This window comes from Pungitius pungitius, chromosome 5, assembly GCF_949316345.1.
Source record: "Pungitius pungitius chromosome 5, fPunPun2.1, whole genome shotgun sequence".
Classification (NCBI taxonomy): Eukaryota; Metazoa; Chordata; class Actinopteri; order Perciformes; family Gasterosteidae; genus Pungitius; species Pungitius pungitius.
This window is the reverse complement of record NC_084904.1, coordinates 931,521-945,907: the sequence shown is the minus strand read 5'-3', so window position 1 is coordinate 945,907 and position 14,387 is coordinate 931,521. Positions and strand designations below refer to the sequence as shown.

Sequence of the window (14,387 nt, the reverse complement as noted above, 5' to 3'; positions counted from 1 at the left end):
TGCTTACTACTGAAACATTAAAATGCCCCGTAATAATCCCATAAAATAAAAAATAAAAGAGTAGTTTACTCACATAAAGAAGAGTTCGACAAGTGTAATTCGTTATATGATGAAAAGATTATGCCACAGCGCTGTCATTTACATATTTCTTTTACTAACAAGATATTCTATATAGTAGAATTCAATATATATATTCTGCTGGTAAATCGCACATTGTGACAGCTGCCCGTCAAAAAGAAGACTGTATTGAATGCTAACCAAAAGGCCTTCTTGTAAATGAGCATTCTGAATTTCCGTCAGTGTGGAGGTCGTTTCAATCCCAACCAAAGTTGGATGATTGACGTCACAGTTCAAAGCCTTCTGGCCGCTTTGTGGCACCAAAGTGGCAGCAACCTTTTCTCCATTGTGTTTCCAAAGTAGGGTGGTTTGGTTTGTGGTCAGCAGCAGCACAAACCAGCTCTGAAGTATTCCCTCTTTTGGAACGTCTTTCTCTCTCTGTGTTTGACACAAACAAGGACACCATTTTGCTCGGGTTCCGCTCACAGCTTCATCGTGTTAATGCAACCAAGTCACAGATTGAGATTATCCTTGTGATGTCGGCTGCCAACAGATAACCTTCCTGGTCTTGGTACCTCTTACCACCTCATTTGCACATTGCACGAGGATTTAATTTGACATTTTTTAATTGTGTTTTTGTGCTCTTACCGGTCACACACAGGAAATGAACTACTGAATCCATATAGATGAAACCGTTAAGGTATGTTAAGGTAATCCTAGTCCTAGTCTGATCACAGTTTAAGATCAAAGGTAACCTCTCTAAACCGCTCTAAAGATGGCGCATTTCATTCATTGGTTTCCTCTCTATTAACGCCGTCATCAGAACAGTTACGTAACCTGCGTTCCAACCCTAATCCATTTTATCACTCAGAACATTAATTTAGACTTGATTACCATTAAAAACAATCCTGTTACATACACCAGTAACACTTAAACCTCCTCCCGCTCTATTTACAACTGATGCCAAATTGTAAGGTTCAACCTTCCTAAATAGAAGAAAGAAATATTTTCAGCAATCAACAGTGACCCACAATAAAAAATGAACCGGTTGCAACATGCTGATTAAAACTGACCTTTGACGTTTAAGATGTGAAATATTTGTATGGCTTTGAAAAGCGGCGATAGGCGGAAACAAAACACGTGAGACACATTAACCTCGGCACAAAAACAACAACAACAACTTGCAGTTTCTGAGTGATTCAGTTGACTTGGGAGAGATGAACGGAAATAACAGCAGACTTCCTTTGACCTTTGACTCATTTGGTCTCATGGTGTTTTTCTGTGACTGAAACAACACACTAACCGTGCATTGGGAACATATAACACAGCAAGGGCCAAATCAATGATTCAGTATTCAGGTGGAACAAAACATTATGAGACTAGAATAGTAGGCTCTGCTGTATCGGGCCGTACGAGCCATAACGCTTCTTTAAAAAAAAATACTTTTTTTAAAATCATGAAACATGAAAGAGTACAGTTTATTCTCAGGGAGATGTAAATTTAAACAGACAGGAGACAGGAGAACAGGTCCCGGTGTCCGTCTTTTATTAAAAGCACAGCCGACAACCTTCCTCTTAGTGTCAGCACATTTCATTTGTAAAATCAATAATACATATGATCGACAGATGGGAGGTGTGAAATGCTGGGGGGGGGGGACAAAATTTGGTTTCTATTCTAAGTTAAAAGATATTCTGTTCTTTAATTAAAAACGGCAAAAAACAAAAGATTCGAAAGTTTTAAGGACACTCAGAAATACTACAAATGAAAAACTAATCCTTTAAGCCTGAAGATTACAAATTACATGTCAATGAATTCAGAATCAGAAACTTAATACATTTTTTTAACTTAATTTTATATTATATATAAAAAAAATATATATATATAATTTTACAACACTATTTTTGCTCAGATAATGAGCAGGTCCGTCTCACTATGACATGATACTAATTGCTCTTCAGGCTATTCTCGGCTCACTTAGAGCTGCTTCCTGTCTGTTTCTCATTTTTTCTAATAGTGAAAAGACCCTGAAGCCGATTGTCACATTAGCTTCTCAAAAATAAAATCTGTTCTTTGATGATGAGCAATATTGTGTGCTTGGAAAAACATAGAACTGCCTGATGACAAACCCGCTCAAATTATATTTAGAATATCATTTAGTAAGAGTAAGGGGTCATTTTTTTGTTTTTAAACTGCACATCTCCATCTCTTTTTCTAAAGTTGCTGTGTGTTCAGTACGATGGATTCAATTTGTAACTCTGGTGTGATTCCCATTTCAAAAAGTCTTACTTCACTTGGCCACAATCATTTCTAAGCACGAAATCAACAACTTGGAACGTTTGGTTCCCATTAGAGCAAAACTTTTGAGAAAAATTCGGAGAGCTTTTACGCAACGATTTATTTCATGTTTGTTAAATCACAGAAGAAGGTGTTTTTGAATGAATCAGTACGTTGTGAATATGTGTGTATTTTCCATCACTTGCTCCTGCCATTCTGCTCTCAGTGCTCTAACTCGGCCTGATGGAGGCCTGGTTCCATTATGCCTCAGATGCTCCGTTTCGTTGGTGGCTGACCCGCCGGTGCCGTGACGATACGCCGCCTCGCCATTCTGGGCCTGTGCTCTTCCCCCCCGACACCAGGACACCTCCCGGTACTGGTGAGTATCGTCCACCATTTACTGTTCGACATACGGAAAAACAACACACTGAACAGTGCAAATGATCCACGGACCAGTAGACAGAAAGCTATTAAAGTGGTATACAAGGCATTTATAAAGAGAAAACACATTTTTGTTTTAGACTCGATAGATTACGAGGGATTTACATTCATTCAAAGTTTGTGAGAGTTGGCAGCTTTGGGGCATTGTGACGTCATGATACTTCATTTGAGCGCAGTCGTTTCTTCTTGGATAATCGGACTCAACCTCAAACCCACATCCTGACATCCTCTAATCTTCTCTGTTTACTTTTATCTTTTGTTTACTGTTGAACAATCATATTAATGCTAAAGCTGGTATGGGATCAAGGTTTTAACATCGTAAAATGAGGCAAAGTGGAAACAATGTTCCTCGACCCTTTTCAATGTGAGCGTGCATTTGATTGAGAGGGAGGGGCTCACTTTAAAAAACAATCGCTCGTCTGCTAATGTAATGAGTTTACTGTGTACACTCGATATTAATATGTCCATGTCACTCAGCTGTCATCAAGTCTATAGGCTGTGATAGGAAGTATCTGCTGTACCGCAGTGAATCCTTTCTAAATTCCTTTATATGCCATATGCACGTCATGTGATTCCTCTGTTGCTTATTAGATATCTCAAAAGCTTAAAAGCTTGCAGCAGGTTGATGGAAGCTTAGAAAAAAGAAATCACCTCTTTTCTGCTTTTCTTTGTGATGTGCAGGTTGCAGAATTAGGTGAAAAAGAACATTTTGTTAGACTCCAAACTATTAAATCTATTGAAAGTCACTTATCGTTTTTCCAGTTAAATCAAACATTTTGCAGACATATCGTGTCATATTCCTGGGAATTTTGATGATTTATTGTCCAGTTTCTGTACAAAAACTGGAGTCTGAAAAGGGTTTCCATGGATTTGACTGTGATATTGTCTGCCTCTGGTTGATATCACAGTGCAGGTATAATGAACTCTGCCCATCTCACCAATATCCACCCACTCGGCAGTGAAATGAATTATAGATGTACCTGTATAATGCATCATGCAGTCTTTTCCATAGCTTTTATATTGTGTGTTCAGTCCTATTTTAATACATAACAAAACATGTGGACGTCTGCAAAGAGAAGAACTGGAGCACCTACACAGACCTGAGTGGCCATTTAAAGCATTTCAGCCTTTTGAACAAAATATAACATATTCGACTTTTTAATTTTGTCAGAGTACGTGTGACTATAAGACACTTAGTCATTAAGGGGACACCCTTTGGCTTTTGTGATATTTTATACTTTACCCCACCACATTTATTGGACTGGATTGTTATCAAGCTTCATTTTGTCACCACACGTTTAATGTCTTCTTATATTGATCTGTATTGTGTGTATTTATCTCTGATGATAAATGTAATCCATCACTTCTCAGATAAATGCCATTCCTTTAAAGAAGGAAAAGTAAAAGTAACAGGGGAGAGAGGTGGATTGATAGAGAGATATTCAGTTATACTGTTTTGCTTGTTATTGACTTAAATTAAATCCATTTAATGGAGATTGTCTTATGTGCTTTTTCCACATAATATTATCTATAACCTAGATTGGTGGTGATTGAAAACCCAGCTCCTAAAAGGCTTAAGTCATGCATAAAATTAGAGATTTAAAGCTCTAATACCATATCTGTAAATACCTGCCTGACTCCCATTTCCATCTCTGGTCCACGAGCAGCTGGATTTCTTGACATCGGTCGGAGGAGAATGGCTCTGAACAACCAGCTTGTAGAAGCATTATAGAAAGAAAGCACAAAACCCACACACAGCCAAAGAAAAACTTGATGGGTTGCATTAAAGACAGATTCCCCCTGATTAGAAATGAGAGAAGAAACAATAAAATAGCCGCTTTTCACAAAGACGCATCCATTAGATGGAGACGTCCACCGGGCTTTGGCACGGCGGAGGAGAGGCTGTTTGATGCCAGGGGAAGCAAGAGGGCAAATTGATGCAGATGGATAAATTCAACTCCACAGCAATCCAGAGACACCAGGAGACCACTCCTGGCTTCCTTGTGTGTGCTCAAACACAAAAGCTGAGCCGTTATCTACAAAGCTGACCATCATAAAGTGACATGACCCTGCTGGCCCTAACAGCAGCATGCTCATGTAGTTGTGTTTGGTTTAGGTTGCATGGTCAGTCTTTCCGATATGTGGGAATGTATGGGACAAGTAGGTTGCTACATGAACACATGTTGTTCTGGTGGTAGTTGCAACATCCCCATGTACCAAAGCCTCTTTGCTTCAAGAGGAAAGGAGGAATTGTGAAATAGAAAACATCGTGTTTCCCAGAACCTCTTTGCACTTTCTTGAATGGGCTTTAATTGATCCCTGCATCATATCCCACCCCACAAACCTCCTGGTGCTTTGTGCATTACCCGTGACCCGTCTTCCTCAGTAGTGAAATATTGATCTCCAACTGACTTCTGTGCCTGAGGACACAGTCCTGGTCAGCACCACTCAATAGTAATTAGTATTTTTCCATCATGTGCCAAAAGCTAACTTTAACAGATGATTCATACCCGGGAAGCACCAGCGCTATCAGTTTGTTCAATACTAATAGAAGTCATTGACATGTGGAATTCTGACCTGCTTTGCTCTGTGAATGCAACACCACTGATGCGATTTTCCATCCAGACAAGGTCATTCATCCAGATGGTGTGGAGTGAAACAGAAGGGAAGGACTGTTGGAACTCTGAAAATGAGAGACATGGACTTAGAACCTAACAAAGTGCACAGGAATATATTAAATGGAAACACTTTGACCAGCACATCAAGTTTTTGATTTGCAAACAGGTAATTTAACTGACAAAATACAGTATTTTTCCTATGGATGCTTTCCATTCTGAAGACATAGTCATTTGGGAAACACATTTTCCTGGTAGATTAGACTGGTTCTCTCAAGCTGACAAAACAATTGTGATGAGTTTTCAAAAGTCAGGTCTGCAACAGGCTTTCTACGGAAAAAATATGAAAGCTCTTTTCAGCTTTTTCTTATTTCTATGATTTGCTGAAATCCCTCAAAGGCTCCCGAAATGTACATTCATTCAAAAATAAATAACAGTTCTATTTAATGAAACATTTCTAAATAAGCTCAAATATAACTTCCAAGTCAAATTTGAATTTAGCTTTCACCTTGTGAATAAGAGGTGGAAATCTTGGCTCTTTCATCTTCCTCCAATCCCTCCATAACTTGTGTGTTGCTCACCTTGTATTAACATGACAAGTCACAGTCAGGCAGGGAAACCATTATCCAATTTGACCAGATTTATGTATTTGAAATGGTGTGCTTACTTGTTAAAATGTGTTTTTTATCGGAATACATCAGCATTAACATTTATGTAGCACCAGATGTACTGGTGTATAGATCCCTGCTGTGCTGACATAAACTAGAACCAGCTGCTGCATTTAGGCAATCGAGCCCAGCAGACCCGTAACCACTGAGGACATCCACTTGTGTGCTTTGGGAACAGGATGTAGAGCACAAACACACGTGTGAAAGTACACATAGGTGATGTGCGACAAGACGCACATGCATCTGACAAACAACTTATTGCTATCAGATCAAACACTGATCCACATGCATGCACAGCGCGCAGATTAAGGCTATCCCTTGCTGTAGGGGCTTAGTTCACACATCTGTCTAAGCTCTGAATCCTTCACCTCCCTTTATTCCCCTTCATCTCCTTTACAACATATCCAGCACCATAAAAAGCAATAACCATCAGACGAGGCATGCTTCCTTCCCGATGTCCAAAGAATATCAGTGAGAAAAGGGCTTAACAAAATGTCTGCTTGCACTTTTGAAATAGATCATGATGATATTAGCACCAAAGTTAATGAAATTCTTCTGCTGCGATCGCATTGATTAAATGGAAACTTTCTTAAATTGACATTAACCAACCCCTATTTAAAAAATGTTGATGATTTCACCATGATGCAAAAGGATACAAAAAGAAACTGAGTGAACCAACTAGAATTATTTCATCTTTTTCCAGAGTTGTACTATATTACATATACTAGTTACTATAGATACACAAATAGGACACATTTAGAATGTACTCGTTTAGATGAGCTGCACAATGGTTTTTTCGGAACAGAAATGAGTTGCATGTTTTGTGTGAGAAGCGTGTGCGTGTCCTGCAGGATGATGCAGGCCTCGTGAGCTGTGGCGAATACGTTGGCAATGGGAAGACCAATTACTGTGATTTCATGAGTGATCTTAAAATATCTGCGAGTTGGTGACACTGAACATAACGATGTTGCCGCAGAGCGAGGGAACATGCGCCAGAGCTCGCGTGCAAGCAAGAGGCTGCACAGGCTGGTCAGCTTGTTACTCGGATGGCTGTGGTGCATGCTGATGCGAGTCAATAGTCAATGAAAGGTGACATGTGTGCATTGTAGTGTGTACGTGAAGTTAACAAAGGGAGCCGGCAGTTTTAAATGCCTGTTAATGCTGGTAGAGTCAGTGAACATGGTGACCGTTATGTAAGGACGTCGTAGTTAAAGGGTTAGAGCTCAAGGCTGGGCTGTATTACATGAAGGGGGGGGGGGGGGAGAGAGAGAGGAGGGATGGCAGTATGTTTGAGGAGAAGCAAAAGCATGACAGGAGGGGAGGGCTAAGAGAGCAACAAAAAGCTACATGGGAGAGCGAGGGAGAGCGAGGGAGGGCGAGGGAGAGCGAGGGAGGGCGAGCGAGAGCGAGGGAGGGCGAGCGAGGGCGAGCGAGTCCCATAGAGCGAGCGGATGGGACTCGGGGACAGGCCTCTGATGCAGAGCTTGTTGCACAGCTGGTCCGGATGGCGAGGAGGCAGCAGACTAACACTGACACCGGGACCATGTGCAACCACTGGGGGATTTAATATACTTTACCAACTCAGTAACCCAAGTGTCAAACAGGATGCATTAGTCGGAGGACAATTTGTTGAACCGCTGACCAAAGTGGATTAAGGGAATGGATTCAACATTTGGTACATTTGGAGATTAACTAGTGACGGCACGGCCACGGACAAGAAGTACAAGAGGATTTCTTCTTTTTTTTTTCATTTTATATAATATGTATTTTTAGAATTATATGACATTAAATCCACACAACATTTGTCCTTTTTTTACAGATCATTTTTTCTTCCAGTTTTTTCTCCAGAAGTTTGAACTTCCCAAGGTGGAATTCATCACCACCTCCCCAACATTCAGTCCAAAGGAGCCAAACTGCTTGGATGATTTACGAAGGGGCTTCTCTCGCTGGATCCACCTGGACATCACTGTGGGACGACCTGAAGAAGACGTCTCCCTCGGATCTCCTGTGCAAATGATACCGCTATGGAGCCAAGGCACGACCAAAGCAATGTTCTGAGCCCACTGCACCCTGCCAGGTTGGCAGTCCTCACAAGGTGTTTGAGCCATGTGGTCCACTGAGAGCATGGAGCCAGACAACGCCCACACGCAGAGAAGCTTCATCAACAAGGTGGATGTGCCTGACCATGCCCACTACATCGTTGCTGTGTTCGTCTTTGTCATCGGGACGCTGGGCATCACTGGCAACGCGCTGGTTATGTTGGCCGTCTACAGGTGGGTCGGTTCGAGTGCATTTGGGGTTTTTCAGATTTCAGATATTTTTGATGTGCGTCTCTCTCCTTCAATCAGAGCCTCGAGGGGACGTTGCAATCACTCAAAGATGTGATTGCCTCCCAGGACGGACGGACAGACAGACAGACAGACAGACAGGGGGACCGGGTTGTGTGGGGGTGTAAGACGCCTGATTGACTTAAGAGGCAAACGCATCCCAATCAAAGTTGAGTGTTTATTGCCGTCTTTATTTCCCTGCAGAGAAAGGGGAAGTGTCATCCACGTCTCTCGGGGTGCCAGAGAGTTAGAGGGGGGGGATTATCATATACATTCTTTTTTTTGCATCATAGGTTGAAACATCATGTTAGTAGAATGACGAGTTAATCAGAGTAACGCCGTGATGGTGGCGCATGGAGTAGCGTGAAGGTTAGCGGTTTGAATCCCGGCTGCCCCATGTGCAAGTGTCCCTGAGCAAGACATCTAACACCTAATTGCCCCCAAGGCAAAAAAGTGAACCATTGGTTAAAAGTAAAGTGAATTAAAGTGTCTGCTCAATGACATGTAATGTATCTTGAGGAAGTGGATCCTTGAGAAATATTTACAGGCCCTCCATGAAGCTTTTTCCAGTGATGTGTGGGATATTTGACTGGAGCGTTTAATGCTCCTTATACCGCAATGGCATTTTTTGGATGCAATTTAAAATGTTTCTCTACATTTTGTTACAACTGTTTTCTTTTTAAGTCAGCCTTTTTTGAATGAAGTTTATTAATTAATTGTGGAATTCACACAGTCCATTTAAATCCATGCCATCCATCCTCTGTTGGAGGATTAATGTGTGTTATTTGTTTTGTAATTTGGACTGTTGACCTCTTATTATGCTACTACCATTTCACATGAACTGGGTCAGAGATATAAAGTGTGTGTGTGTGTGTGTGTGTGGTCTGGAGATTGTCAGAAGCTTTTAAATTGCATCAGTGCATTACCACGGATGGATTAGGTGGGTTTTTCATTGCGTCGTGGCGATAATGTGTTTATTGAATCAGTAATGCACATGATGCACATTATGTGCTGCAAGAAAACTCATTCAAACACTAACACACAATCACACCCCTACACGCACACAGCGTGAGAGAGAGTGAGGGAGATAATGATCTTTCAAGAGAGATGTCACTCGATATGATGATTTTCCAGGAATGATGCCAGTGCCGTAGTAAGTAGGCATAAGCACGCACAGACCTTTTTTTCACAAATACATATACAGATATTCAAGATACTCAAAGGATTACCTCACCAGAAGCCCATGTTTAATTCAGCAGACTTGGAAACAGAGATTAATTAACAAAGAGCTGTTGAGGCCTACTGATGTGGATGGAGGAGATGACCACTCCAATAAAGAGCTTCATTCTGATCCATGCAGACGATTAAATAATCCTTTAGATCTGCATTCAGGTGAGATACGTGAGCCTTTAACCGACCATTTCCCTTGCCATCAAGAAAGCACGACTAACGCAACAAATGCAGAAGCTGAGGGAGGCCTTAATAGATCCTCTTCAGAGTATCTCTAACAAAAAGAGACCTTAGAATATGCAAATAAATATCTATTTGATACACATCTAGTTATACTTGACTAATAGGAATGACTGGTATGTAATATGCCAACAGCTGGCTCACCTTCACCCTGCGTTACGTAATAAAAACTAAATAAAAATATCACAAACAAAATTAAATACTGCTTGTATTGTAGATTTATTGGTGTTCTTACCTTCTCTGCTGCTGCTTTTTATAAACACAACAACTACATTACTAATCACACCCTCTCAACAAAGAAGGTGCTGCTAATCCAAGTGCAAAACATGTGTGTGGTGCTACAACAACTGGCATGACAACTGTGTGTGTGTGTGTGTGTGTGTGTGTGTGTGTGCAGCAACAAGAAACTCCGTAACCTGCCGAACTACTTCATCATGAACCTGGCGGTCAGTGACTTCCTCATGGCTTTCACTCAGTCCCCCATCTTCTTCATCAACTGTCTCTACAAGGAATGGGCGTTTGGAGAGATGGGTAAAACACTCCTCTTTGTTTCACAGTAGATTTGAAAGATTTGACTTTTATGAGGAGACTGATTTTTTTTACAGTTTTGCACGAGTTTGTATCTGTTCCCTCTGTGCAGGCTGTAAGATGTACGCCTTCTGTGGCGCTTTGTTTGGCATCACCTCGATGATAAACCTGCTGGCCATCTCCATCGACCGCTACCTGGTGATCACCAAGCCTCTGCAGGCCATTCACTGGGGCTCCAAACGAAGGACCACCCTGGCCATCCTCATGGTCTGGCTCTACTCCCTGGCTTGGAGTCTGGCTCCTCTCGTTGGCTGGAGTGAGTTTGGTCTCCTTTTCTCGCCACAGAGCCAAAGCTCATTGAAGCGGTGAATGCTCTGTGAGGAAAACCAGCAAGATGATCCCAGGTTGTAGGAAAACCGATGTAGTTGATCCACCTGCACTTATTCACGTCAATGTGATCTTAATCTACTGTGCCTTGGACATTAAGTCCAACAAAACCAAAGTCTGGAGTCATAGAAAATGCAATTGATGTTTCTCCTGAAATCTAACTTTGTGTGATGTCACTTACCCCCTGTAGGCTCTTATATCCCCGAGGGCCTGATGACGTCGTGTACATGGGATTATGTCACGTACACACTGGCCAATCGGAGCTACACAATGATGTTGTGCTGTTTTGTGTTCTTCATTCCGTTGGGAATCATCTTGTACTGCTATCTCTTTATGTTTCTGGCTATTCGCAAGACCAGCAGGTATTTGTTCCTCTTATCTCAGAGAGCGTGACGAAACGCCGCGGTTGAATAATCTCCAATAACAATCCTCCCAACAGGGATGTGGAGCGGATGGGGACTCAGGTGAGGAAATCCACCCTGATCAAGCAGAGGTCCATGAAGAGTGAGTGGAAGTTGGCAAAGATCGCCTTCGTCGTCATCGTGGTCTACGTCCTGTCCTGGTCCCCCTACGCCTGCGTCACACTGATTTCCTGGGCTGGGTAAGACTTCTTTTTTCCTTTTTTTTTTTTTGCTGTAATGGTTTTACTGTGTTAGAGTAATTATAGTATCCCTAAAATGTTAAGATCAGTGTTTTCTGAGGATTTTGACTACTTAAAGGGGTGAGTGCACCAGTGGCACTGTGTACAGTGGGCTTGCATGCTTTTCAATATTTGTTCATGCTGTGGGGCGACAATGGAAGTGCGTGAGGTCAGATGTACAACCCGAATGATGTAGCTCAAGCAGATGTGAGTTTCTGTTCTAAATTGCTAGTTTATAGTCTTCAATCCATCATCATGTTGTTTAGTAAATGCGAATTTAGGGTAAATTAGATAATACATCATGTTGACTGTATTGTATGTTGAATGTATGCTGAAGGACGTGGCTATGTACAAACAAATACCATTCCAAAAAGAATGTAAACCCTGTCTTTCTCCTCCGTCTCTTCCATTTGTAACTTGTTGCATTTCTTGAAGCAGCCACAGTTTAAACTGCAGATGCTTGATCTAATCACACATCATATATGCACATGTGCAGTAGTCCCATCATTGTAATGCGGCGTTCTGACCCAGACTATGGGTGGTGCTGAGTGTGTCAAGTACCCTGGATGAGTGATATATCAAAGACGGCGAAGTTGCTTTTTAAATCCTCTGCTGATCCAACTCATCACAACATTCACTACACACACACACACACACACACACACACACACACACACAGAGAGATCAGTGGAAGCTGGCACATTTTGGCTGATCCCTGATCCAGAATACCGCCCTTCCATTATGAAACCAAATGCAGAAAGAACAAAGGGAGCTTTGAGTGTTCCTCCTGCTCTTCTGTCTCCTTCAGTCACGCCGACATCCTGTCTCCGTACTCCAAGGCTGTCCCTGCTATCATAGCAAAAGCCTCCGCCATCTACAATCCTTTCATCTACGCCATCATACACAACAAGTACAGGTAAACCATGGATCTGCGTCACGCTTTCTGTTTGACCGTCCCTCTTTATTTTTGGTGGATTTTTGATGGAAGTTCATCACGTGGATCTTTCAAAGCAAACCTAGACTTTTTTTGTTCGTTTGTTTGCGTCCTTCATGTTTTATCAGGATGACCCTGGCAGCAAAGTTCCCCTGCCTGAGGTTTCTGTCTCCCACTCCGCGAAAGGACAACTCGTCCTCCATCAGCGAGTCCTCTTACAGGGACTCCATCATCAGCAGACAGTCCACAGCATCAAGGACTCACTTTATCAAGGCGTGCTCTGACACGGTAAACTTTTTCTTTACCTGTATTTTCTTGCAGAATAGGCTGCTACCTTAAATGTCATCTGTTATGCTTTACACTTACTTACACATGCTCCTGTTGTTGTTAAAGTTACGTACTTTATGCGTATGAGGCAAATTCCTCTTGAAAATGTCCTGCAGGTGTTCAAAAATGTAGAGATGGAGCCATTGGAACGGAAGTCAGGGGACTCCTTCAGAAGCGTACCATCATACAGACAGTCTTCCAGAGGCAGGTCCTACAAGAAAAAAACAGAGCGGAAGACCCAGGTCCCGGAGAGGGTGAGAAACACAACATATAGGACCTGTGAACTCTCACGCAAGTTTTTTGGGGTTATTGAGAAAACTATTCTTTCCCCACCTTCCCAGCACCCAGCCACCATTAGTGAACCTACCAGCGCCTGTGAGCATGAACTGGTTTCCAGCTCTCTCACCGTCGCCTCCCTCCCCTTACTGGTTCTTACACGGAGACGCAGCCAGAGCCTGACCAGTGAGATTTCAGATGCTTGGGAGAAGAAAGGCAGCATCCGCGATCCCCACAAGAGCAGCTCCTTTGACTCCTTGAATTATAGAAAAATCCCATCCACTGACGGCGGGTCACTCCGGGGTGTCCCGCGCATAATCGTCATCAGTCCCACATCGGAGAGCAGCCTCATCAAGCACGACAGTTTCTGCTTAGAGGACAGTGTTGAGGCGATGGAGAACAATGTGTTTGTTACCCTCAACTTCTCATCGGAAGTCTTTGAGGCTGTAGATCTACTGCCATGACCAACACATTAACAGCCACAGATCTGCTGTTTCTCGTGTGGATTTCTACACCACAAATCATTTTTTATTGAATTATTGAATAAGAAAATGTGTCCAAACCTTTAACTGGTGCTGTAGATGAAACAGTGATGACGAGTTCTCAGCTGAATCATTTACAGCATTTTTACACACATTTCATGTTTAATCAGCTGAAGACGTCTTCAAGCCCCTTTGGGAAAGGGAATCGAATCCCCAAAAGATTTCTGAATCTTGTCTCTTGTCCATCACAAGTTGCTGGAATAACTCAAAGGAAGGAAAGCGCAGCAATAACTTCAGTCTGTGAAGATGTTTTTTTTTCGTATTTTACGTACACATTAAATTCTTGTCTTGTGGTAGTGGTTTCTTTGAGCAGCGTGGACCCATCCGAACTTTTTCGTTAGACGGTGGAACAAAGAACAGTTCATGTATTGACGGGGCAACCGGTCACAAGACCCAAAGGTGTCTGATAGAACTATAAAAAGTTAACTTTTTCCTCGTGGTGACTTTCCACGTCTTGCTCTTTGTTGACACAGCGCTCCATTCGTTTCCTTCACGCCAGTCCTATTCACACAAAACCATGTGTTTGCTCCTTGGTAAAGCTACTGCGTTGCTGCCAGAGAGGGAAGCGCCACCAATGGGGATTTATGTAGTATCCTTTCTTTTTAGACTCTTAACCGAATCTCTGCAGCGAATGAAAGGCCACTGCTTTTGCTCTTTTAACTGTTCAAGTATTCCTGCAATTTGTGTCATTTCTTCCTGCAAAACTAATCAGCAGCAATTACTGCAAAATAAAGAAAATTCCATCTGTTGTCAACCATTGGGGTCTGTATCATCTGCGTTTTAACAGTTGATACTTCTGTTGGTTTTATACCAACAAAGATGATGGTGAGGGGCAACGTAGCTGAGGAAATGTCGGGTTGCACTGTTTCATGTTTGTTTCTCTGATGATTAAAAACTCTGA

The 14,387-nt window shown here is 42.1% G+C and overlaps 1 protein-coding gene across 1 annotated transcript; it reads left to right on the top strand.

The window, feature by feature from the left end:
* The first annotated feature begins 7,487 nt into the window (after nt 1-7,487).
* LOC119225684 (melanopsin-A-like) lies at nt 7,488-14,387 on the top strand. The gene is made up of 10 exons (XM_037483731.2): nt 7,488-7,775; nt 7,875-8,328; nt 10,250-10,383; nt 10,493-10,696; nt 10,958-11,129; nt 11,207-11,368; nt 12,216-12,323; nt 12,470-12,629; nt 12,785-12,922; nt 13,010-14,387. The coding sequence occupies exons 2-10, from the start codon at nt 8,162-8,164 to the stop codon at nt 13,406-13,408; spliced, it is 1,644 nt and encodes a 547-aa protein (XP_037339628.2). The 5' UTR covers nt 7,488-7,775; nt 7,875-8,161; the 3' UTR covers nt 13,409-14,387.

What these genes read in the sequence shown, in the direction of transcription:
- LOC119225684 (XM_037483731.2), top strand. Translation starts at nt 8,162, where the DNA reads ATGTGGTCCACTGAGAGCATGGAGCCAGACAACGCCCACACGCAGAGA. An exon ending in ATGGGCGTTTGGAGAGATGG is followed by an intron (nt 10,384 to 10,492) that starts GTAAAACACTCC and finishes CCCTCTGTGCAG; the next exon opens with GCTGTAAGATGTACGCCTTC. An exon ending in AGACCCAGGTCCCGGAGAGG is followed by an intron (nt 12,923 to 13,009) that starts GTGAGAAACACA and finishes CCACCTTCCCAG; the next exon opens with CACCCAGCCACCATTAGTGA.